The 22,117-nt window shown below is 55.8% G+C and overlaps 1 protein-coding gene across 1 annotated transcript in view; it reads right to left on the bottom strand.

Moving 5' to 3' along the window:
• Window positions 1-1,394: 1,394 nt before the first annotated feature.
• The window catches only part of MYO18B (myosin XVIIIB), a 59,609-nt gene continuing 38,886 nt past the window's right edge, over window positions 1,395-22,117 (bottom strand). Inside the window, exons 35-44 of the mRNA XM_061466517.1 lie at window positions 21,773-21,886; window positions 21,281-21,397; window positions 20,501-20,584; window positions 19,134-19,271; window positions 18,477-18,662; window positions 10,219-10,352; window positions 9,170-9,211; window positions 8,358-8,519; window positions 2,079-3,367; window positions 1,395-1,609 (exon numbers count right to left, since the gene is read on the bottom strand). Of these exons, the coding sequence (XP_061322501.1) occupies window positions 2,080-3,367; window positions 8,358-8,519; window positions 9,170-9,211; window positions 10,219-10,352; window positions 18,477-18,662; window positions 19,134-19,271; window positions 20,501-20,584; window positions 21,281-21,397; window positions 21,773-21,886 (2,265 nt within the window). The 3' untranslated portion in view covers window positions 1,395-1,609; window position 2,079. The remainder of the gene's footprint in view (window positions 1,610-2,078; window positions 3,368-8,357; window positions 8,520-9,169; window positions 9,212-10,218; window positions 10,353-18,476; window positions 18,663-19,133; window positions 19,272-20,500; window positions 20,585-21,280; window positions 21,398-21,772; window positions 21,887-22,117) is intronic.

The raw sequence follows: 22,117 nt of genomic DNA, 5'->3' as shown, positions 1-22,117 counted from the left end.
CTCTTCCTGGTCATCACCTGCCTTCACCCCCTGATCCCTGTCCCGCTTGGTATCTTACTGCCCTGTACCCCGTGTTTCCCACCTCTCCCACAGCACAGACCTGGTTGTGGTTGCACAGCACCTTTTTCCCAGCTGTTTTGTGCCTCTGGAGGCTCCAGGAGCATCACCCAACCGGTCCCAGCTTCATTTCGGGAGCACACGAGAGCTATACAAAGTGTTGCTTTGGGTTTCCAGAAATAGCAGAGAATGATCAGAACGGCCAATTTTAAACCAATTAGAGGTAATTTCTTCAGTTGCTGCCTTCTGGCATGAGTCACACGTGGCAAAAGGGAGACCAGGGAATGTCACCTTGTGTCTGCCCCGCTGTCTGCAGCACGGAGCCGCCGGGGATCCGAGAATTGCTGGGAATTGCTGACAGCCTCCCGGCACCCGAGCAAAGTGCTGATGTGAGCCCCAGCCGGGCTCTGGCGCTCATCTGTGACAAGGAAAATGCTTCTCGCTGCGAGGCTTTGGTTTAAATTAGAAACGAATGGGACGGATCCCAGAGGCAAACTGAAATGCTGACAAGTGCCCAGTTTGCCTTCCTGAGCCCCGCTGCACTGTGGCTGCCCCGGAGGCTCCAGTGGGGATGTGGGACTGGTGCGTGCTTCCCAGGTCAGCAAATTACTTACAGTCATAGAATTAGAGACTGCTTTGGGTTGGAAGGGGCCTTAAAGCTCACCCAGTTCCAAGCCCTGCCCTGGGTAGGGACACCTTCCACTACAGCAGGTTTCCACTGATGGAAAGGAGAGATTTGCTCATGCCACAGGCCTCTGATAACTGAGCACGTTTGGGCAGGAAGGGAAAAGAGCTTTAGTGAGTGCAGGGAGATGGAGGTGGCAGTGGGAGCGCTTGGCTCCCTGCAGGGAGAGGAAGGACAAGAAGAGGCTTGTGTCAAAGAAGCAAGTATTTTATTGTGTAAAACCCAAGCAGACATCTGAAGGCAGGCTCCCATTCACCCCCCCTGCAGCCCCTGCAGCCCAGTGGCAGGTGCCTGGACATCCCAACCAGCTGTGAAAGCACGTACGGACCTGCCTTCAGACATCTATGGAATTATTAAAGCTCCAGAGCGTAGGGGGTGTCACACCAAGACCCAAATGCATCCTTCTGCTGATTTCAGAGCAGTGCTACACGGGATGAGGCCTCCTGGGTTACAAAGGAGGGGGTTTGGTGTTCTTCCAGCTCTAGAGCAGGTTTATCCCATGTTATCAGGCACCTATGGCAGCCGCTGGGCTTCAATGACAGCACCAACTCCTGAGTCAAAGAACTGCAGGAGAACAAGAAAGTCCCTTGTCCCCTCGGCTGGCCCTGAGCAAAGCGGAGGTGATGGGGAAGGGGGAAGGAGCAGAAAGAAACCGTCTCAGTCTGTGAAAGCATCCCATGGTTTCCAGGGAGCCGCCTTCAGTCTCTGTGTAAGTGACGAGTTTCCTACCAGGGGCTCTTGCACAGGAGCAGGGAAGCAGTTTGCAGGGTCACAGCTCCTTGCTCAGCGCAGCTCCGAGGCCGTTGCTGCAGCGTCTTGAAACAAGTCTGGAGCAATGGGGACGTTTCATTATGCAAATTGTGCTCCCTGGAAAGAAATGTTTCATTAACACGTGCGCCCGTCTTGTGTTGCCTTAGTCAATTTGGGCACAGCTTGACACCCAGCGAGTTAGGCTAAAGGCAATGGGTTTACAAAATGTTTCCCTAATCTATTTTAAACACTTAATTACACTTGTGGCGCATTCATTAGGGACTTCGCTTTCAAACCTGCATCGCAGTAATAAACCCCAATTCTTGCAGTGTCAGTTGCAAATACAGGGGTTGGAACCAAGGCCTGGACAAGGCAGTTTCTAACTGGGGGAAGCCCTTGTGAACCATGGGGGTGACCTCCAGCACCCAGCCAAAGCCAATTTCACATTAACCAAACAAGCGTGGGCATTGGGATGGGAGTCTGGGAGGACCTGTCTGCCTGCTGGCATGGTAGTACCCAGGGGGGACACTATTTTTGGGGACCCCGGTGGACTCGGACCCCGTGGTGTGACCAGCTCTGGGGTTACCTTAGTCTTTTCCCAGGTACTTCCTCATGATGCTGTTGACATCATCCTCCTTCCCTTCTGCCTCGGCCCGGCGGCTTGCCGCGCTGCTCTGGGTGCTGGCTTTGCTGCTGCATCCCTCTCCATCCCCTCTCTGCGGCTGCGGCCGGCGCTTGATGCTGTCGGCGCTCCGGGAGGATTGGTGGGAGCCAGAGGATGAGGAGGAGTCAGAGACGTTCCCAGGGTCCTCCTGCAGGGCCGGGCTGCGCTTGGTGGCTCCCTTCACCTCGGAGGACGCTGAGGTGCCCGCTATGGCCTCATCCTCGAAGCGCACAGTGAGGGGCCGGTGTCCATCCCTTCTGTCCCTCCCGGGCTTGGCCAGGCTGCTGGTGGAGCGGGACTTGCGAATGGCAGGGAGGAAGTCGTCGAAGTCGACGTTGGTTCTGCGCTCGTAGTTGAGGGTGGGGATCCTCCAGGTGAAGGGGTCGCTCCCCTTCCCCTCGCCCAGCCTGTCACTGGAGGGAGAGCCCGTTCCCACCTCCACATCCTCCAGCGACGGCTCCAAGTAGCTCCTCCAGGAGCTCGGCCGCAGCGTTCCCAGCACCTCCATCCCCGCCGCCGGAGAGCTGGGCCGGCGGCCGGACCCATCCAGGCTCTGCAGGAGGGAGTCGTAGGAGCCGAACTTGGATGCCCTTTTCAGCCCCGGCGAGCGCGCCGGCTCCGAGGCCATGCTCCGCAGGCTGCAGGAGCGCACGAGGCCAGCGCCTGCTCCTTCGCCTTCTTCCCCCGGCTCGTTCCCATCCAGCTTCCCCATGGAACCATCCATTGCTGCAGGGAAAGCCCTGCAGCGCCGCAGGGCCACGGCACCCACGGTGCGGTAAACGGGCAGGGGAGAGGTGTCACCCAGCGCCGGCTGCCCCGGCTCCCGCTCCGCTCCCCGCTGCCGCCGCAGCTCCTCCACGTACTCGGAGAGGGCGGCCGAGGAGCTGGGCACCGGCGCTGCCCCTGGGGAGAGCCCCCCCTTCCTCCTCCTCCTCGGCACCATGGGAGACAGCGGGCTGGGGAACCTCCCGTCCGGGGCAGGGGACCCCCCCCGCCGCAGCACCGATGGGGACGTCTCTCCCATCCTGTCCCCAGGCTTCCTGAGGCTCCCCAGCTGCTCCTCATCCGCCGCAGGTTTTCCATATTCCCGTCTCCTCGCCCCGAGCAGGGGGCTCGCCACCCTCCCTGCATCCGCAGCATCCACCGGCATGGCAGAGCTCCGGGAAGACGCCGGCCGGCTCGGTGCGGGGTCCTTGGTGTCTCTGCTCAGCCTAAACAAGAGATACTGGCATTAGTTTAAGCCATGGGATTTCCAGTGTCATTCAGCAAGGACAGGGCTGCGCAGAGAAAAGCCGCTCCTGGCATGGCAGCCCCGGGATGAACTCCCACTGCTGCATCAAGCATTGGGCAATGCCCAAAATTTTATCTTAAATAACTCCAGGTCAGCCAAGCTGGCGCGGTCGAGCTCAGCTCTGCCAAACGCATACCTCAAACGTCCTTTTTCCTTGACAGATTGCAGCAAGATGTGGGATTTATTTCAGTTCTGCCAAAGCCAAAGATTATTCACTAAAACTTCATGAAAGCAGTTCAAGGAGCACCCTGAATGCATCCCAATGGCACTGCAGGGCATCTTTCACCCAGGCTGCTGGCGCTGTGGGGTGCAGGAGCCAGGTAACACCTGGGCAGGGACTGCCCCTTGAATTGGGACTGACAGAAGTGAGGTATGGGGATGGGACCTCACCGGCAAACAAGGGCTAGTGCAGGAACCCTGTGAGCTCACCAAAGGCCACAGGAGTCACCATCACAGCAGGACACTGTCCCCAAAGCATGGGAAGGGGAAAGAGAAAGGGAAAAGGAAAAGGGGAAAAGGGAAAGGACAAAAAGATAAAAGGGAAAGAATAAAGTGAAAAGGAAAGAGAAAGGGAAAGGAAAAGCGAAAGGGAATCCTCTTGCTGGCCCTGCAGGATTATCCCCACTCACTGATACCCTGGCATTGCTCAGCCCAGGGGGACTGGGAACCGGCTGCTGGGATATGAGTTTGCCTGAGAAAGGAGGGAGGAGGGAAAACGCAGAGTAAAGCATCAGGATCCAAATATAAACACATCTGTGAGAGGCCAGCAGGCTTCGAGGTGTGGGAGCAGTGGTCAAGTTCTACATCGCAGTAATGAAGCATCCTGCCCCGGGAATGCTGGCGTTGCCATGGGAACGGGGTGAGAGCGGATAATCCAGCCACTGCCGGACCTGCTCGGCCCAGCCTCTGCTGACCCGTGAAATAATTTACATGCCGAGATGGGCTGAGCACAGATCCCAGGGCTGGGAGAAGGGAGTGAGTGCAGCGGGGATGGGGAATGGAGCAGCCTCAGCTCCCCGGCACCAGCTGGCACAGCCAGCACGGCGGTGCCCACCTTGCTCTGGTGCTCCTGTGCCCACAGCCCATGAAACCAGTCCAAAGTCTGGGATTATTCACTGCAAAATGAATTAACCAGAGATTCCACCTCCCTGGAACCCAGCGAGCTCCAGGCCTACCCCGGGAAGCATCGCAGCTGATTAATAGTGGGAGACATCTCGATAATGCTGGTTCTTAGGATCCTAAATCGCATCTTACCCAAATAGCTGGTGTAATCCTTCCTGGGCAATTTGCACAGCAATGGCTCTGAACACTCTCTGTGTTTACAAATAATACTGTAAGCTGCCTGCTGCACGGCCAGCTTTCATAAATTAAACAGCCAGCTCTCCTATTTGCCTTTGGTTGTTAGGACTGAGATAAAAGTGAGCTGGAGAGGTGAGAAACACTAATGGACTGTGAACATGGAGCGCTCAGACGCTGCTATTTATTGTCCTGTTCAGCATGATGAACAGTTACTATTTTTATGAAAACCTTTAGAGCCTGAAATAGGAGAAAAGCTGCAAACATGGGATTGTTCCTACAGCTCCCATGGGTCTTATGCATCTGACAATGCAGCCCCCAGGGTCCACACAGGGACCTCTTGGAGCATCTCCTGCCTGTGCTCTCCATGCCCTGGTGCTCAGCAGAAGAGCTGGAGCCCAAAACCACCCTTGTCTCTCCCCACAGTTCCTATTAGCTGCATTCATTAAGCAAAACCCGCTATGGAAAGGGCCAATTCCCCCCCAAGGAAGCCGCGTCTCTGCGATCACAGCTCATCGGTCCATGGTTGGTGCATGCGGCGCCGGCACTGGTGGGTCGGTGCCAAGGTCACGGTGTGTTAGCTCGGAGCAGCATCAGCTGCCTGGTGAGAGCATGCGGCTCTGATTGGATTTTAAATGAAAATGCAAATCCTCCCTGGGGTTTAGATGAGCAGCAAAAGGCACCGTGTGATGGGGAAACGCTGCAGGGATTTCACTGCTTTTGATGCTTCTCCTCTTGCCTTCCAGCATCTAAAGAGCTCGGGTCCTTCCAGCAAAACCTGTCGTTGCTTCTCCTTCTAGGAAGCCAAAACCTGCTTCTATAGACCCTCCAATGGTGGCTCCAAGCTGCAGCCCACCCCGGCGTCAGCCCTGCCACAGGCACACCGAAATCACACCTTCATTTCTGTATAAGGAGCCTGAGGACCACAAAGTCGTTTCTCCCATCAACAGGTTTCTGATGGAACAAGCCCAGAGGATGGAACTGGTGCCGCCGCATCCCAACAGGCTGCTGTCCCCTATCACCAGTCAAGCTGTGACACCGGGACTGCACCCTACACCACTGTACCAGTACCTTGTCCAAAGAAAACCCACCCCAAAACCGTGGCTGATCTTCTCTCGGCCATCCTCAAGCCTATTCACAAGGCAGGGCACAACGTGAGATGGTCCCATCCCATCCCACAGCATCCGAACTGACTCGGAAGGCATCTGTAAGCCAAACGGAGTTCCGCAATATGCCATTCACACCAAAGCAAATGACATACAACAATAATTAGTGCAGATTACATAGCAATTAACATGATTACAATTATGCTAGTTGAAATAATTTATACAATAAAATCCACACATGCGATGCAACACATGACCAGGGATGGAAGTCTGGCTCGGATGCTTTTCCTGGGAGCTCATAAATAAAGCTGAGACAACTCCATTTCAGGGAGAGAGACTGGCCTCATTTCTGTCAGAGGAGGATTCTCTTGTCACTCTGTCATCTACACAAGTACTCCCAGTTTCCCTGTATCAGAACCTGCCTTTGACACCATCCTGTTCAAAAATAGATGTGTTGGATCCCCACCAACCTTGGGCCCTGGGGTCCTCAGTTTGTGAGCTCAAGAAGGGGAAGGATGCTGGGATGATGCTGCGGGATGCAGGAGCCGAGAGCTGTGCTGCAGGTCTGCTCCCTGCCTGCGCCTCAAGGTCAGCCCCTGTGTTACAGTGCAACCTCAGCTTGCCCGGTGAGAGGCAGAGAAAATGCATGAAGTTTTGCATTGGCTTCCTAATAAATAATAAAAGAGAGAGTTTGTTCCAGCTCTGCAATGTGTTGTATTTTGGAGGCTTAGCCCTGCTGGCCAGCGCCTTGTACACACATTTAAATAGCAGAGAGTCAAAGGAAACATTAATCAGATCTCTCATTCCTGTAAGTCACACTGATGATAACAGCCTGCTATGCTTTCCTCTAGCTCCTGGCAGCTGTTTGTTCAGCAAATACCCCATATGTAGTGCTGGGAAGATTCATTTTTCATTTCTGGGTGCTTGTGTAAGACAAAGGAATCTTAATAAGGAAGAGCTTGTTTCCCTGGTCTCATTTTTATTACTTTACCCGTCTCCCTGTCTGTTTGTTTGCATTTCATGCAGCCTCCTCTCCAATATTTCCATCTTAGATTAGCTGAAGCCAAACACAGCCACCACACCAGCATCTGCAAGTCGCCTCTTCATCACCCCCAGGACAGAGACAGATTGCCACCAGGCTTCCAGGTCTAGGTACACATTACCTCTCACAGTGGCCATGGCCAGCCCAGCCTATATAGAATCACAGAATCCCAGCCTGGTCTGGATTGGAAGGGACCTTAAAGCTCATCGAGTTCCAGCCCCTGCCATGGGCTGGGACACCTTCCACTAGAGCACAGGGACCTCACAGCCCACCCCGGAACCCATCAGTAGAGCAATTCCTAAGTACTGCCTGGGAGTCTTTGGTCCAGCTGCACAGCCCCATCCCTGGCAGTGTTCAAGGCCAGGTCAGACAGGGCTTGAAGCAGCCTGGTAGTACTTAGGGATTGCTTTACTGATGGGTGCTGGTGTGGGCTGTGAGGTCCCAGAGAGCTCTCAGGGCTCCCACCCATCACTTCCCAGCAGGTCCCTGCCTGGCTGCTCTTAATCTCTGCTTTGTATCTGCAATGGACACTGACAATTCCAGCTCCTCCAGCACAGCCCAGGGGTCTGCTCCCAGGGGAATTGCTCCTCAGTCAGTTCTGGCACCAGCTATTTAACTGTCCAAATGAATGGTGGATGTGGTGGGGACAGTTCACACCAGAACCAGAGCAGGGAGCTTAATACCAGTGTCTGCAGTGCAATGGCAATCTGCAGCCCCCCAGACTATCAGCTTGGAGCATCTATCTACAGACCTGCACGTGAGCAGGATGCTAGTGAGCTGTGCCAAGCGTCAGTCCAGCCCCTGCCCTGGTGCTGGAGGAATGGGGGAGATGGGAAAATAGTGACCTATGTCCCAATACACCATCCCTGTGCACCACGGGACAAACACAACGAACCAGCTTCCCTGTGCCCCTGCAGTGCTGGGGATGGCTGTAAAACCAGGGTTTGTCTGCAGGCTGGAGGGTGCCTGGAGCTCCACCGGGGCCGAGCTGAGGCAGTTTGGCCATAGGAGTGCCTGGGCCACTCTCCAGCTCCCTCGCAGCCCATTAGCATTACAGTCAGAAATTAACATATTTTATATTAGAACTGTATAAATGCAGCCTGTTTCCTCAGCAGCGAAAGGCAAGCATATGGCACACACACCCTCAAATAGGCTGCCTCGCCTCTTTAAGTTATCTCTAGGGAATACATCAAGGGATATTATACTGCTTGAAGCATGGTTTTGATGTAGCGACTTTCATCTGGTGTTTCACTGATCCTGGCGTGGCAGCGACTACCTTCCTTGATTTGGGGTTTTGACCTTAAATACCACAGGACCCTCCCTTCTGCGCATCCCAAAAGGAGAAGAGGTGAAGCGCCCGCATCCTCGAGCCAGTCTGCAGCATCCTCTCATGAACCACAGGCATGGCAGTGGTTGTGGCGGGTGCCCTGTGGGGTGCAGCCCAGTGCGGGCTTTGGGTCCCTTACCTGGGGCTCTGGGTGCTGCGGCTGCCGATGGACTGTGCCGAAATGCTCCCGGCCACGCTGCCACCCGCAGGGGAGGACCAGCCCGGGGATGAACCCGGCCAGGGCCTGATGCTCTCTGCGGGCTCCAGACCGAGTGTGGACCCAATGCTGGAGCAGGCGTCCCTGTGGGGAGAGGAGGGGCCCCATGAGCTCTGCAAGTGCAGGCAGGAAGCACCAGGGAAGGGTCCTGCAGCATGTGAGAAGAGCACAGAGTGGGAACTCCTTCACGGCTGCAGCAATGGCAGCTGCAGCTGCTGGGCTCTACCCTGCGGCACCGGCACAGATGGGGTAAACCGAACGTTTCCAGCTAACCTGGCCATTGTGGCTGCCACTGATGTTTCCTTCGTGCTTTTATAAGCGCCCTGCCTGTAGACTGTAGGCAGGAAAACCCCACTGCTGCCTGCAGTGCCTGGGACCGGAGCAGCAGTGACAGAGCCAGTGAGACCCTGGGAACCCCATTGTGCCCTATGCACTCCTGGGGTCAGAGCTACCCCTGCCCACCCACCCAGAGCCCCCAGACCAGCTGCAGTGGGTGAAATCCATTAAGATCTCAGTTTTCCTTCAAAGCCATAAATCAGCCCCATAGTCCCCCAAGTGCAGACTGGAGCAGTGAGAGCATCCCGTTGGTTTATCAGAGCTCAAAGGGAAAGTGAGGGTGTTGATGGGCACTGGGACATGAAACAAGCACATCCAGAACCCCATCCAGCCCTGCCCTCGGCTTGGGGCCCACAACCCAGCACACAACCAGGCACAGGCTCCTGCCCTTCACTCACGTCTCTCTTCTGGAGCAAAGGGACTCCTGCGTTGTCTGCACACTGCAAGGGACAAGAGCAGAGTCAGCTCCAGCACTCACAGGGCCTCCCCAGAGCCACCGAGCCTGATGAGATGGAAACCTCCCCAGCCTAACAATGCCAGCACTCGAGAGCAGGGTTTTGCCTGCGCCAGTAACGCTGCATGGCTGAAGACCTCCCCCTGCTCCCCACACTGCAGGCTGCAAAGGGCCCCCCGTGCATGCACCCCCGCACAGCAATCACTCTGCGGCAGTGTCTGCACTCAGAACACCTCTGGGATGCCCGGCTGGAGGAGGGCAGGCAGCAAAACCCCGGGGGTCCCTGCAGGCAGCCCCTCAACCCCCCTGTTAGCAAGCTGGCTGGGCTGGAAATCACTTTCTTTGATGGAGGGTGAATCCCTGAGCTCGTGGTTCCTCTCTCACCCTGCCCTGGCTTAATGAGCGCATAAAGAATCCCTGCTCAAGTGATGAGCACATCTCTGCTATCTTTCTAAAATACATCTATTTGTTTTGTATCTATGTGTCTATTTCCCTTTAGCAATGAGGCAGAGGGGAAACTGAGAGGTGTGGAAATAATACCTGGAAGAATGGCTGGAATTCCCCCCCCCCCTTTTTTCCTAGTAAAATCCTCTACCCATTCTGTGCTGCTTCACCAGCTCCTCCAGCCCCCAGCTCCTGCAGCTGATCAAAGTGCAAGATCATCAATAAACCCAGCACTGGGGATGCGCTGATGCACAGCAGCATGCTGTGTGAGCGACTGGAGCCTGCTCTGCAAACGGGGGTACTCCCACTCCTTCCGCTGACTTTAAGCTGGGCCAGGCAGCATGTTTTTAAGGGTGATGCTTTTTCACGAAACCTTCCATTAACACCAAGTTCCTTGCTCATAAACACATGCTGCTGCAGCACAAACACGCGAGGATGCAGCTACAGCCGCCCCAGCATCGCCTCTGCGTGGTGCAGCATCCTTCTGCAGCACAGCACACCCGAGCCTGCCCCACAGCCCCCCACAGCTCCCTGTGCTCCTCTCCTCACCTCTCAGCATCGCTGTCGTCGCTGGACCGCCGCTCCTCCAGGGCCGCCTGCAGATGTGCGATGCGGCGGATGGCAGTGCCCAGGTCAGCCTGCAGCGCCTGCCGCACCGCTGCCAGCTCCGCCAGCTGCTGCTCCTGCATGGATGGCACCATGTTAGTGCTGGTACCCTGATAGAGCACCATGGCACTGCTGGTACCCTGATACAGCACCATGGCACTGCTGGTACCTCACACAGCACCATGGTACTGCTGGTACCTGACACAGCACCATGGTACTGCTGGTACCCTGATAGAGCACCATGGCACTGCTGGTACCCTGATACAGCACCATGGTACTGCTGGTACCTGACACAGCACCATGGTACTGCTGGTACCCTGATAGAGCACCATGGCACTGCTGGTACCCTGATACAGCACCATGTTAGTGCTGGTACCCAACACAGCACCATGGTACTGCTGGTACCCTGATACAGCACCACGGTACTGCTGGTACCCTGATACAGCACCACGGTACTGCTGGTACCCTGATACAGCACCACGGTACTGCTGGTACCTGACACAGCACCACGGTACTGCTGGTACCTGACACAGCACCCCAAATCCTGGAGCAGGCCAGTGAGGGGTCTGTGAAAGCTCTCCCTGCACTAGGGCTCCCTGTGCCCTGCCAGGGCTTGCAACCTGCCCCTGCACCCTGCTGTGCCTGCAGCAGCTTGTAAATGCACATTGCTTTCACAAGAGGAGCAACCAAAGCTGAACCCTTCCATGATCAGGCAACACCCCACACAATGGGGAAAGGCTCAGGGACGAGCCAAAAGCCACAGGCAGAGGGCAAGAACACGAGGAGCCATCAGCAATTACTGAGGAAACTGAACTGAACGCCGGGGAGGGGAGGGTGACCTCGACTTCAGGCGCACGGCTGCACCAAGGCATCTGGGGATGTACAAACAGCCTTCCCGGAGATAATTAGCAGTGATGCCTTCCTGAGCCAGGCAGAGCAGTGAAGGGGAAGCAAATACATGGCTCAGGCAACAAAGAGCATAAAACCTGGGTGAGTAATGAAATCATCTTTGAAGAGAGCAACAGGACTGAGCTGGCTTCAGCTCCACATCAGTTCCTGCAGCTGGGGATGCCCAGTGCTGCGGTGGTGAGTGGATAGGGACTGAGCACAGCATCACATCCATGGAGCGACATGGGTAAATTAAACTTTAACACTAATGCACTAAATAAGTAACTAACTCTGCTATTAAACATTAACCCGTTGTGTGAGAGCACCACATCCCTGCCAGGTATGGAGCAAGCACAGACCGCAGGGATGCTCCCAAGCCCTTCAGGGCTGCTCCCCGCTCACACATCTCACATTCCTGCTTGGAAACAAAGCCCTTTCCAGAAACACCAGAGCTGCTAAGAAAAACCAGAGACTCCATTCATAATTTAAACTACAAGGAGGAAGAGCTGAACAAACAGCACAACTCACACAGCCCACGGAGCCAGCATCGCTCGCGGCACACCGGGAATGCTGACCCGGCACTGCCAGGTCTTTTCTCGGTGCCGTTTCCAGAGCATCACACGGCACAGGGAGACGGGGCTGCACATTCACCGTGATTGGAGCTGCCAGCTGTAAAATTGCCATCTCGGCGGTGACAAGGTGAGAGATGATTTGCAGTGCAGGCTGTGACAGGCCGTGGCGCCGGGGCCGGCAGCCTGTCAGGGTAAATAATGGGAGCCCTGGAATCAGCAGGCACACGGGCCCGTGGGGAGGAGCATTCCAGTTCATGGAAACACGCAAAGGAACAGCCCGGTTCGGGCTGTGCAGCATCAGCTGGGTCTGCAAACACAGTGGTACTGGTAAAAACCAGAACGCTGTCAAAAGCCATTGGAAACTCCCAGCCCTTTGCTTCCCTCCTGGCTTGGGCAAATGCAGGGGGTGGAAAGGACCTGCTTCATCATGGAAACTGCTCCAAGGCTCTTGGAGATGCTCCCCACACTGGGTCTGACCCTGCAAACAGGCTTGGGAGGAGGGACACGGTGAAAGGGTGAAGAGAGGCGAAGAGAGCCCCGAGCTCTGGTTGGTTTTGTGCCTGTATAATGCAGGACCAGGCAGTAAACCAGCCACCAGATACAGAGCTCAACCATTCAAACAGGCCGATAAGAGCCTCTACTGAACCGGTTCCTCAGCTCCAGGACACTGCGCAAATTAAGTGTAGCTCAGTGGCTGCATTTAATCCCTTTCTTCCCTTCTGCTGTCATTAACCTGGCAGTGAGTGATGGGGAGGACACAGCAGCGTGCTGCCCTCCTTCACCCTGACCCTGCTTCCCCTGGATACAGCTGCAAGAGCAGCAAACAGCATGTCCAGAGCCTGGGGGGGAGTCCCCCGCCAGCCCTGCTGCATCACAGCCATGGGCACAGCAAAAGAAGCAGGACCACCGAGGGAATGATGCTGCTGAGCCAGGGCTCCAGCTCAGCTCCCTCCCATGGTCCATGGCACCCACACTGCATGGCAGGGGCTGCCCAGGGCATCAGGGCAGTTTGGGGGCTGCACGGCACTGCAGGTAACCGTGGTGTCCCCTGCCCACAAGCCACCCAAGCGACGATATCAATGTAAGCCTGGAAATACCAGTTTCTTAATGGGAGTTGATACAGCTCAAGCACAGCGATGCCACCAAACCAGACTCCTTCTAGCAGAGGTACATCATCCCATGTACCCGGGCTGGCTGGATACAGAGGGAGGCACCAGCCTCCTTCAGAGGCTGACCCAGGGTCGGTCCCTGCCAGGAGACTTGCATGAGCCTGCTCAGAAAGGGAATTTCAGCTCTTGGGGCACTGCTGTAAAGTGAACTCTGGTGATATAAATCTGCAGCAAGAAGATGGGGGAAAGAGAAGTGATACTGCTCCATTTCTGTGCCCTGCCTTTCAGTAGGGGCTCCAGAGGATGCTGCAGCCAGAGAGGAAGAGGAGAAGGAGGAGGAGGGCAGAGCCAGAGCTTGGCCAGAGGCAGAGCAAGGGGAAATGCTCTGAGTAAATGTGCTGCTCAGCATTTTGGGCTCAAATCACTGCAAAAGAGAAAGGCTTGTGTGTACGGAGCCACAGAGCAGCCACGTCCATCACGCTGTGCTCATGATGGCAGTGCTGTGGTGGGGAGCAGGCTGCAAACCCCACATCCCACCTGTCTCAATGCTCCATCCCAGCTCTCGTGCACAGATACTTTATGTTTGACTCTGCACCATACAATTGTCTAAAGGAAGAGAATAATTATGTCAATGTAATTACATCTCAAATGCAAAAAAAAACCCAACCCTATCTTTATAATACAAACTGACAAGAATTGTTGCAGCATCAGGCGCTGTTATCCCAGGAGCTACCAGACATCTTTGACACCCGTTTCAATCTAAATGTAAATGCCAGAAGCATTTCCCTTTTAATACAGTAACTGGTCTGAGCATGTGCATCCTCACTCAGGATGAACTGCCCAGCATGGCTGGCTTTTTGTTTCCTCTGAGCAGAAAAGGGAGGGGGAAAGGGGGCAGGGACACCTTCTAAACCCTCTTTGTCTCAAGAGCTTCTTTTTCAACTGATTTTGCCTCAGGAACCTACGAAAATCAGTTAAAAAGCGCTGAAGCAAAGCAGCAGTGAGACAACCTGGGGGGCTGTGAAGGATGCCAGGGCAGGCACCGCAGAGCAGCCGCCTTTTATTGCTGTTTGCAGCTCTGCTGTCACAACACAACCCCAACAGCTCCCCTCCACCTCGAGTGAAGTGGGATCTAATTAGTCCCACTTGGATTGCGCCTCTTGGAGTCACTGCAGTGCACCTGCACCCTTCATCAATCGTCATTACGTTTAATTAAGCAATTAACTGCCGGCTTCTCGGGAAGTTTGACGTGACAAAAGCCAGGCGCTTGAAGTCTCGAGTGCGGCGGGGCGAGCGGCAGAGCCGGTAACGGGTGCGGGCAGCCAAAGTGCTGATGGTCCCCTAAAGAACCCAGCGCTGGAGTGGCAAAGGGATCACACACCGGGAATCACGCCCTGCCCCACTGGCAATTAGCACGTCTGCGGCTCCCCCATCACCTCCAGGACCGGCTCCTGTGATGCTCGTCGTCGTTCCGCTTTGTCAAAGCCATTAGATCGTAAAGAAAAGAGCAGCCCAGGAAGAGCCGGGAGGGGGCGGCTGGGCCGAGGGATGCGGAGACATCAGAGGGCTCGGCTGGGACCCTGCTGGGAGCTGCGGGTTTGCCCGGCTGGGAGCGCGGCATTCCCGGCGGGAGGCGCAAACAGCTCCCGCTTCGCTTCTCAAGTTCATTGAAAGCGCCGGAAAAGCCTTTAAAGCTTGTAAATGAAAACAAAACTGAGATGAGAGCGCTGAGGCTGTGATGTGCTGCAGCACGCTGGGTGCGAGGCGGTAACGGGGCTGCTCTACAAAGGGGGTTTGCCAGCATAAAAACCAGGGAAAAAAAAGGGTTATTTACACTGTGATTCCCACCTTCACGAGGAAAACCAAAAGTGTGGAAAAAAACTTCACACCTGCACTTGAGTTTGCGGTGAAAAAAAGTTAATTATTGCACTGATGAACCTCCCAGCTTCCGTAAAGAAAGAGGGGTTTAGCACAGTGCCCGCCAAGCCCCTGTGGTGCACAGCGGGGCCCCGGGGGGGTGCAGGGTGGCTGGAGGGGATGCAATGAGTCTGACCCCCTCTCCAGCATGAGACTGAAACTGGGACTTCATCCCAGCAGGATCAGCCCCTGCTTTTCCATGGGCATCCCAACACAAGGTGGGAAGCACCCAACTCTCCAGGGCACGAGGGACCCCGGGGCTCCTGCTGCTGCTGAGCTCCATCCCACAGCTCCCATCCCAACACCAGGCAGCCGCTTGATTCCTCCCATGAAACCCGAGCTCTTCAGGCAGTTCAGCCATGAGCAGCGCAGCTGCAGGTCCCCTCTTACAGAAACATGAGCTTCTTTGAAGCTTTTTGGTTATTTCTTGGCACCTGCTGGAAGAATTAGTGTCTAAAATGTGGAATGCGTCCATCCTGGCTTGTTAGCAGCTCACATCTCCGCGCTCTGCTGCAGCAAACCCCCGGGTAAGGAGAAGGATGCTCTGCCAGAAGCTCTGCGGAAACAGCCCTGTAAAGGCAAGGTCCAGGACAGGGTCCTCATGGCATTCCTGTTCCTGTCCAGGGCTTTTAGTGGTGGCTCTGGACACCAGAAGGAGCTGAGCTGAGGCATCTTGCAAACAGCCTTGCTCCCCTGGTGCTCGTGATGGACCATCTATCCCTCTCCAGCATCACAGAATGGTTTGGGTTGAAGGGACCTTAAAGCTCATCCAGTTCCAGGCCCTGCCACGGGCAGGGACACCTTCCACTAGAGCAGCTTGCTCCAAGCCCCATCCAACCTGGCTCCTGAGCATCCAATCATCTCCTGAGCACTGACACCAGCAGCCATGCTCAGCACCCAGCACCATCCTGTCCTCAAACAGCTTCAAGAGGGAATTCCCAGCCAGTGGCTGGTCCCAGCTCATCACCCTCCACACCCCTGCCCCATGCCTGCTCCCAGCCCCTGCTCCATCCTTCCCTGCGCTGCAGTGGGCAGCTTCACCAGGAGATGTTTCTATGAGCACAGGCACAAGCTGATGCACATTCACAGTGAGCAGAGACCGGGGCTTGCTTTGAGGCTGCCCAGGACTGACTCCAACTTGGAAATCCATCTCCTGCTTCTGGCTGTGACTCAGCCTCTGCCCAGGCGCCTGGGTCTGGCCTGGCAGGCTCTGGGTGTCAGCACAGCAGCAGGGAGCCGAGGAGCTGCTATTGCAGGCTGGGATCCAGAGCTTACTGGAAGAGCAGCTACAGCTCCACAGAGGAAACCCAGGACATGCAACCAGAGCAAAGACAGAGACAGGCAGGGCCAAGCCCTACCCTCACCGATAGGAAACTTTCCTCCCTCGCTGCGATGGCACCGGGCTTGCAAAGTGCTCAAAACCCATGCTCACAAAAGTCATAAAGCAGAGCAGAGCCGAGCCATGTGCCTGGCCCTGCCTCATGCTGGATCTCCCTGCTGCCTGCGAATGGCAGGAGGCTGCTGCCCCGCTGCCTGAAGCTGGGTTGAAATGAGGGAGGGATGAAGACAGCTGCCCTGAGCCTGGCTGAAGGTGCAGGGATGGTGGGGCTGGGCTGTGCAGTGCCACCAGCACTGATGAACACGAGCAGTGGGAACACAACACCTCATGCACAGCACCAGCTCCTGGGAACCCAGGGAACGCGACGGCATTTCCAACCCAATCTGTACAATGACTTTGTCCCTCCAATGCCTCTCTTAAAGCCTGACAGTGAGTGACAGCTCCACAACGTCACCGCTGTGTATTTAAATGAATTAAAACCCCCCTGTTAGGTGCAGACCATGACTTAAGTAATGTTAAGTGAATAATTCATGCAGAATTTATAATGGAAGGATGGGGGATTTGTCAGGAGCAGAGATGGAAGTGGCTTTCTATTAACTATTGATGTTCTCTGCCAGCCTCTCGACAAGCCGGGCTGGGCTCTGCCATCACAGCTCTCCCAAGATGTTTTATTTAAGCACTGTTAAGAGCACACACAGTCTGTGGAATTGCTGTGCTCCTGGGAATGCTGAGGCAGCCCTGGCTCCCGTGGTGGGCTCATGGAGCATCCACCACAAACAGCCATGGGGATAAACCTGGGGTGTGATGGGTCTGGCTCCCTCTTCCTGCAGCAGATCCCAGATAACCCCAAATGTCTGGGTGTCTGGATAAGCCTAGACCCCTCTGTGTTTGCTTATGAGTTTGTCTGTTTATGAGGGTTTTGTGTCTTATTCCAGGGAGGTGCCTCTAAAATCCCTTTCAGGCTCCTTTGCAAACATAATTTGTGAGAACAGAAGCGTGTGAAGGAGACCCGTGTCTTGCTCCACCCGCCATTCACATCCCCACAGGAAGCATTCCAAAAGCTTCTAAAAATACCTGCACAAACACAAAAATGCAGTTGAAAGAAGCCACCCGTATCCTAACAAACAGCGCATCCGTGTTCCAAAACATCCCATTCCAACAAAGCTGCAATAAGCACACACTTATCACAGCAGCTGAAGCTGTGTGCGGTGGTACCCAGAGGGAGAGCAGCAGGATGCAGCCCCTGGGTGGGATGTTGTGGCCCTGCATCGGCACATCTCCTGGCTCTGCAGAGCATCAATGCCTGCATGGCTCCCATGCAGCGAGGAGCTTTGTCTCGTGCCCAGGAGGGTGACCGGCAGCCGGAGCTGCGTGCGAGCACTTGAGGATTCAGGCTGGCAGAGCGAGGACAAAGCCTGTTCGTGGCACAGCAGGCGGGGGATGTGGAATCGTTCACACTAAAGCACCATTCCCGTCAGGAAGGCTGGCAGCATCGGGTGAAATAAATGCTGAAATCTCCTTGATTGTTAAATTAAAGATTATTGATAAAATAACTGCTTCTAATGTGGCTCTGCTGCCAGCAGAAATGCAATGTCTTTCAATTACTGCTTGGAAGCACGGCTTCCCTTTTGTTTACTGGGAACAACCAACAGGAAAAGAGATGCTGGCAAAGGACTGCAAAATGAAGGTGAATCTATTTCTGCTGTACTCCAGATCCAGTTGGGGCTTTGTGTGTGCAGAGCAGGTTCGCTGCCTGTTGGCACCCTCAGATGAACCACTGTGCCCCCAGGGGTTGCTTGGCAAAGCCAGGAGCACCACAAGGAGCCTGGAACACCATGAGGAGCCCAACAGATGCACTGCACGACAGGCTTGGGCACACTGGGGGCTGGCAGGAGGGCATTTCCCCCATGCCAGGGAACTTGCAGCACCACTGCCGTAGTGCCCAACATAAGGAAAAGCAGCATAGGGAGGTGCAGGAATGACCTGAGCAACTCCTCAGCATTTCTTGGAGCAGTGCAACCAAAGAAATCTCCTTCCTGGACCAACACACAGAGCAGAGGGACTGCGGCCGCTGCCAGCCCAGCCATAGAGAGGTGAATCAGGGAGTCACAGACTGGTTTGTGTTGGAAGGGACCTTAAAGCTCACTCAGCTGCAACCCCTGCCACAGGCAGGGACCCCTTCCACCGGAGCAGCTTGCTCCAAGCCCCTGTGTCCAACCTGGCCTTGAGCACTGCCAGGGATGGGGCAGCCACAGCTTCTCTGGGCACCCTGTGCCAGCGCCTCAGCACCCTCCCAGGGAAGAGCTTGTGCCTAAGAGCTCAGCTCAGTCTCCCCTCTGGCAGGTTCAAGCTGCTGGCACCGCAGCACTCCCTTACCAGCTCCACGCGCCGGCGGCTGGACTCCAGCTCCCTCTGCACCAGCTCGTCCATGTCAGCCTTCATCTCCTCCATCCTCCTCTGGTAGTACCTGGTGCTCTCCTTCTCCCGTGCCTCTGACTCCGCCGCCTTCTCCAGCTCCTCACCCATCTTTATGATGCTGTCTCGCAAGCGAAGCACCAGCACCTGGGGAGAAGAGTGTGAAGTGAAGCCGGGGAGGTGGAGGTGAGGAGTTAGCAAGCGATGGTGCAGACCCCAGTGACCCCGGAGTGCCTGCAGATGTGCTGATCCATGGGGGCAGTGAGGTATTGAAACTGAGCCTGACATCCTGTCATCTGGACAGCACCAGAGCCTGTTGGAGGGGTGCTGTGATGGTCGTGCTGAGCAGTCAGCCCCATGCTCCATACCCAGAGGCAGGGACTGTCTATTCTTCTGGGTGCTTATAGCACTTGGTCCCACTGTTGGCTTTCAGTAGATGCCACAGTGAAGCATGTAGATAATGGCAGGGGCAGGAGCTCTATGGGCTGTCCAAAAGCACAGCAGAGCTGGCCAAAGACCCAACCTCTCCCTCCCTAAGTGCCTTTTCCCAAAGCCGAGGTGGCAGCATCCCCGCCCCGGAGCTCCGCATCCCCTCCGGCAGCAGTGAGGAGGTGGTACCTCGAAGCGCTTCATCTGCACGGCCTGGAAGTCCAGCTGGCTCTCCAGGTCCCGGATCCGGGCTTCCTGCCGGCTGACGATGGAGCGCTCGGCCGGGCACTGCTCCATGCGCGCTGCTCTCGCCTGCGCTGCCTGCAGCTAGGGGCAGGGGCAGCATCAGCACCTCCTGCCCTGACGCCCTCCCTCCCCACATCCCCACCCGTCCCTCGCATCCATGCCGGGGTCCTCATGGCCCCTGAGCTGACTGATGGGGCATTGTGAAAAGCATCGCCTTGGGCTTCCTGAAGGATTCCTGCTGCTGGTACCTACAGTAAAGGCAGGACGGGAACGTGTGGTTTTGAGTGAAGAGTGTGCTGGTGGTGGCCACACTACACGTGTCTGGGGCTCTTTTGATTTCCTCTTCTCACAAACTCTTTGAGAACAGGAGGCTTAAAACTGTGCAATTTACTCCTATGAGGAAATCTGCCTGGGCCAAGCTGTTCCTTCAGGGCTTACACTGAACTCTCCAAAGCAAACTGCCCCTTAGCGATGCTGCTAAAAACTTGGTTCAGATTCTGTATTTGACCTAAACCTACAGGGATTTGTTTTCTTTTATCTGGCCTATCTCTAAAGCACCACCCGCTCTGCGTCAGAGGGAGTGAGTCCTGCTCGATGCTGGGCGGCTTAACCCGCTCCAGCAAAGATCTGAAGTTAATGGGATTACTCATGTTTAAAATGGAATCCACTCCGGGAGGGTCGGTGCAGCCACCTGCACCCATCCCGGGGTCAGCCCCATCCCGGGGTCCGCCCTATCCCATGGGACCAGCAGCTCGGGAAGGGAAGGGAAGGGGAAGAAGCCTTGCCAGGAAAAGCTTTCTCCAGCCCCAGGCCATTGCTGGCAGAGCCCTGCAGTGGCCCTGGCCCCGTCCTGCCCGTGGGCCACGCTGTTCCCAAGGGCACTCACAGCACGTCAGGAAGAGAAGAACCTGACTCTATTAGAACCATAGAATCACGGTTGGTTTGGGTTGGAAGAGGTCTTAAAGCCCATCCAGCTCCAACCCCTGCCCCGGGCAGGGACCCCTTCCACTGGAGCAGCTTGCTCTGAGCCCCTGTGTCCATCCTTGAGCACTGCCAGGGATGGGGCAGCCACAGCTTCTCTGGGCACCCTGTGCCAGCGCCTCAGCACCCTCACAGGGAAGAGCTTCTGCCTGAGAGCTCATCTCAGTCTCCCCTCTGGCAGGTTAAAGCCGTTCCCCTTGTGGCTTTGTACCCCTGGGTAGAGACTTGGTCTGATGTCAGACAAGAGCACAGCATCTGCGCTGGGCACAGGCACCAGAGGACACCGGGTGGCTCTCGCTCCTCAGCTCTGGGTGTTACAGAGGCTTTACCTTCTCCTGAAGGCTCTGCTTTTCCTTCTTCACATCCTCCACCTGCGTCTGCAGTTCCCGGATCTGAGCAATATCTGCTGCCGACTGCGGGAGGAGGAAGCGCAGCAGTGGGTCAGAGGTGGGGGTTTGGAGCACAGGACCCACACCACAGGGAGCTCGGGGCTGAAGGCTGGCTCCTGCCTGCACCTCCTACCACCCAAAGAGCCCCTCCTGCACTGGGCTGGAGGAGCTTCACTGTCCTGACTCAGTGCAGCTTCCCCGTGTTGGACAGATGGGGACAGAAACCACGTTGTCCAGGTCATTTCTGTCCTCAGGGTCCTTTCAGGTGCAGGCTCCTGGCTCTGTACAATTCACTGACTGTGAACTGTCAGCCTCACCATCCTCCCCCTGCTCCTCTGGGAGCCTTGGGGTCCCTCAGCTCCAGGGTACAATCCTTTGGGAGAGCCTGCCTTAGCCGGGATATTGCTCGGAAAGCCCCAGGCTGGCTGTCAGCACTTTCTGAGCTCTGCATGAGACATCAATAAAGAAAGAATAGAAAAGGATCCAGGGGAGAAGCTATAGGATTGTGTAGGATTGTACACTGAAACTAAAGACACCCCTTGAAAGAAGAATCAAAGCTGTGGGTGGGAGGAGCTGGAGCCATGACCCATCCCTTCCTCTCATCACAGCATCCCGTGTCAGGGTCCCCATCCCGCTGTGCCCCAATGGGAGCTGCTCCCAGCCAGGCTGTGGGGTTTCTAGGCACCCTCCCAAGGACTGCGATGCTGTCCCGGCTCCTACCTGGGCAATCAGAGCCTTGTGCTTCGCCATGAGCTCGTTCAGGTCCTCCTGGTCCATATCGATGCGCTTCAGGAGGTCGGCTTTCTCATGCTGCAGCTGGTTGAGCTGCTCATCCACCTGCGGGAGGATCCATGGGGCCACTTCAGCATCCCACTAGTGCATCCCAGCACTGCGCAGACCACGGGATCCTCTGGGATACACCAGCCTCCAACCCTGTGCTTTACCAGGAGAGGCAAAAGGTGCCCTGTGCCCTTGCACCCTTGCAGTCATTGCATCCACCCATTAAACCACCCTGGGGCTGTTGATGGGTGGGTGATTTAATAAATCATGGAATGGTTTGGGATGGACCTTAAAGCTCCTCCAGCTCCAACCCCTGCCACGGGCAGGGACACCTTCCTCCAGAGCAGCTTGCTCCAGGCCTCTGTGTCCAACCTGTTCTCACCCCAACACCCTGCCTGGTGATTTAATAAACCTGCATCTCCATGCACACACCAGGGCCTTGCTTCTGCTCAGGGTCTCCAGCTCCATGTGCAAGCTCTCCAGCTGCTGCGCCGCTGCCTGCTGGGTCCTCTGGGCCTCTGCGCACCTCGCTTCGCTCTCTTCCAACTGGGAGAGATCGGGAGAGAAAGCAGTGAAAGGAGCAGAATGCACGCTCAGATCCCCGCATTCCCCTTACCCCCCGGCTTCTTTGCTCTTCGCCCCCAGCGCATCTCCCCTGCTATTGCACCTCTCGCTGCCGCGGCCCAGGGAGAGCCGGGATCATTAATTTGCAAAATTATGGGAATTACGTGTAATTCCTGATTAGAGCAATTCATGGTTCCGAGCTCGCAAATGGGT

This window comes from Pezoporus flaviventris, unplaced genomic scaffold, assembly GCF_033815535.1.
Source record: "Pezoporus flaviventris isolate CSIRO_AGI_PZ_B2104156 unplaced genomic scaffold, CSIRO_AGI_Pfla_v1 ptg000041l, whole genome shotgun sequence".
In the NCBI taxonomy this organism is placed as follows: Eukaryota; Metazoa; Chordata; class Aves; order Psittaciformes; family Psittacidae; genus Pezoporus; species Pezoporus flaviventris.
Note: the sequence above shows the minus strand (reverse complement) of the source record. Positions and strands in the feature narration are given on the sequence as shown.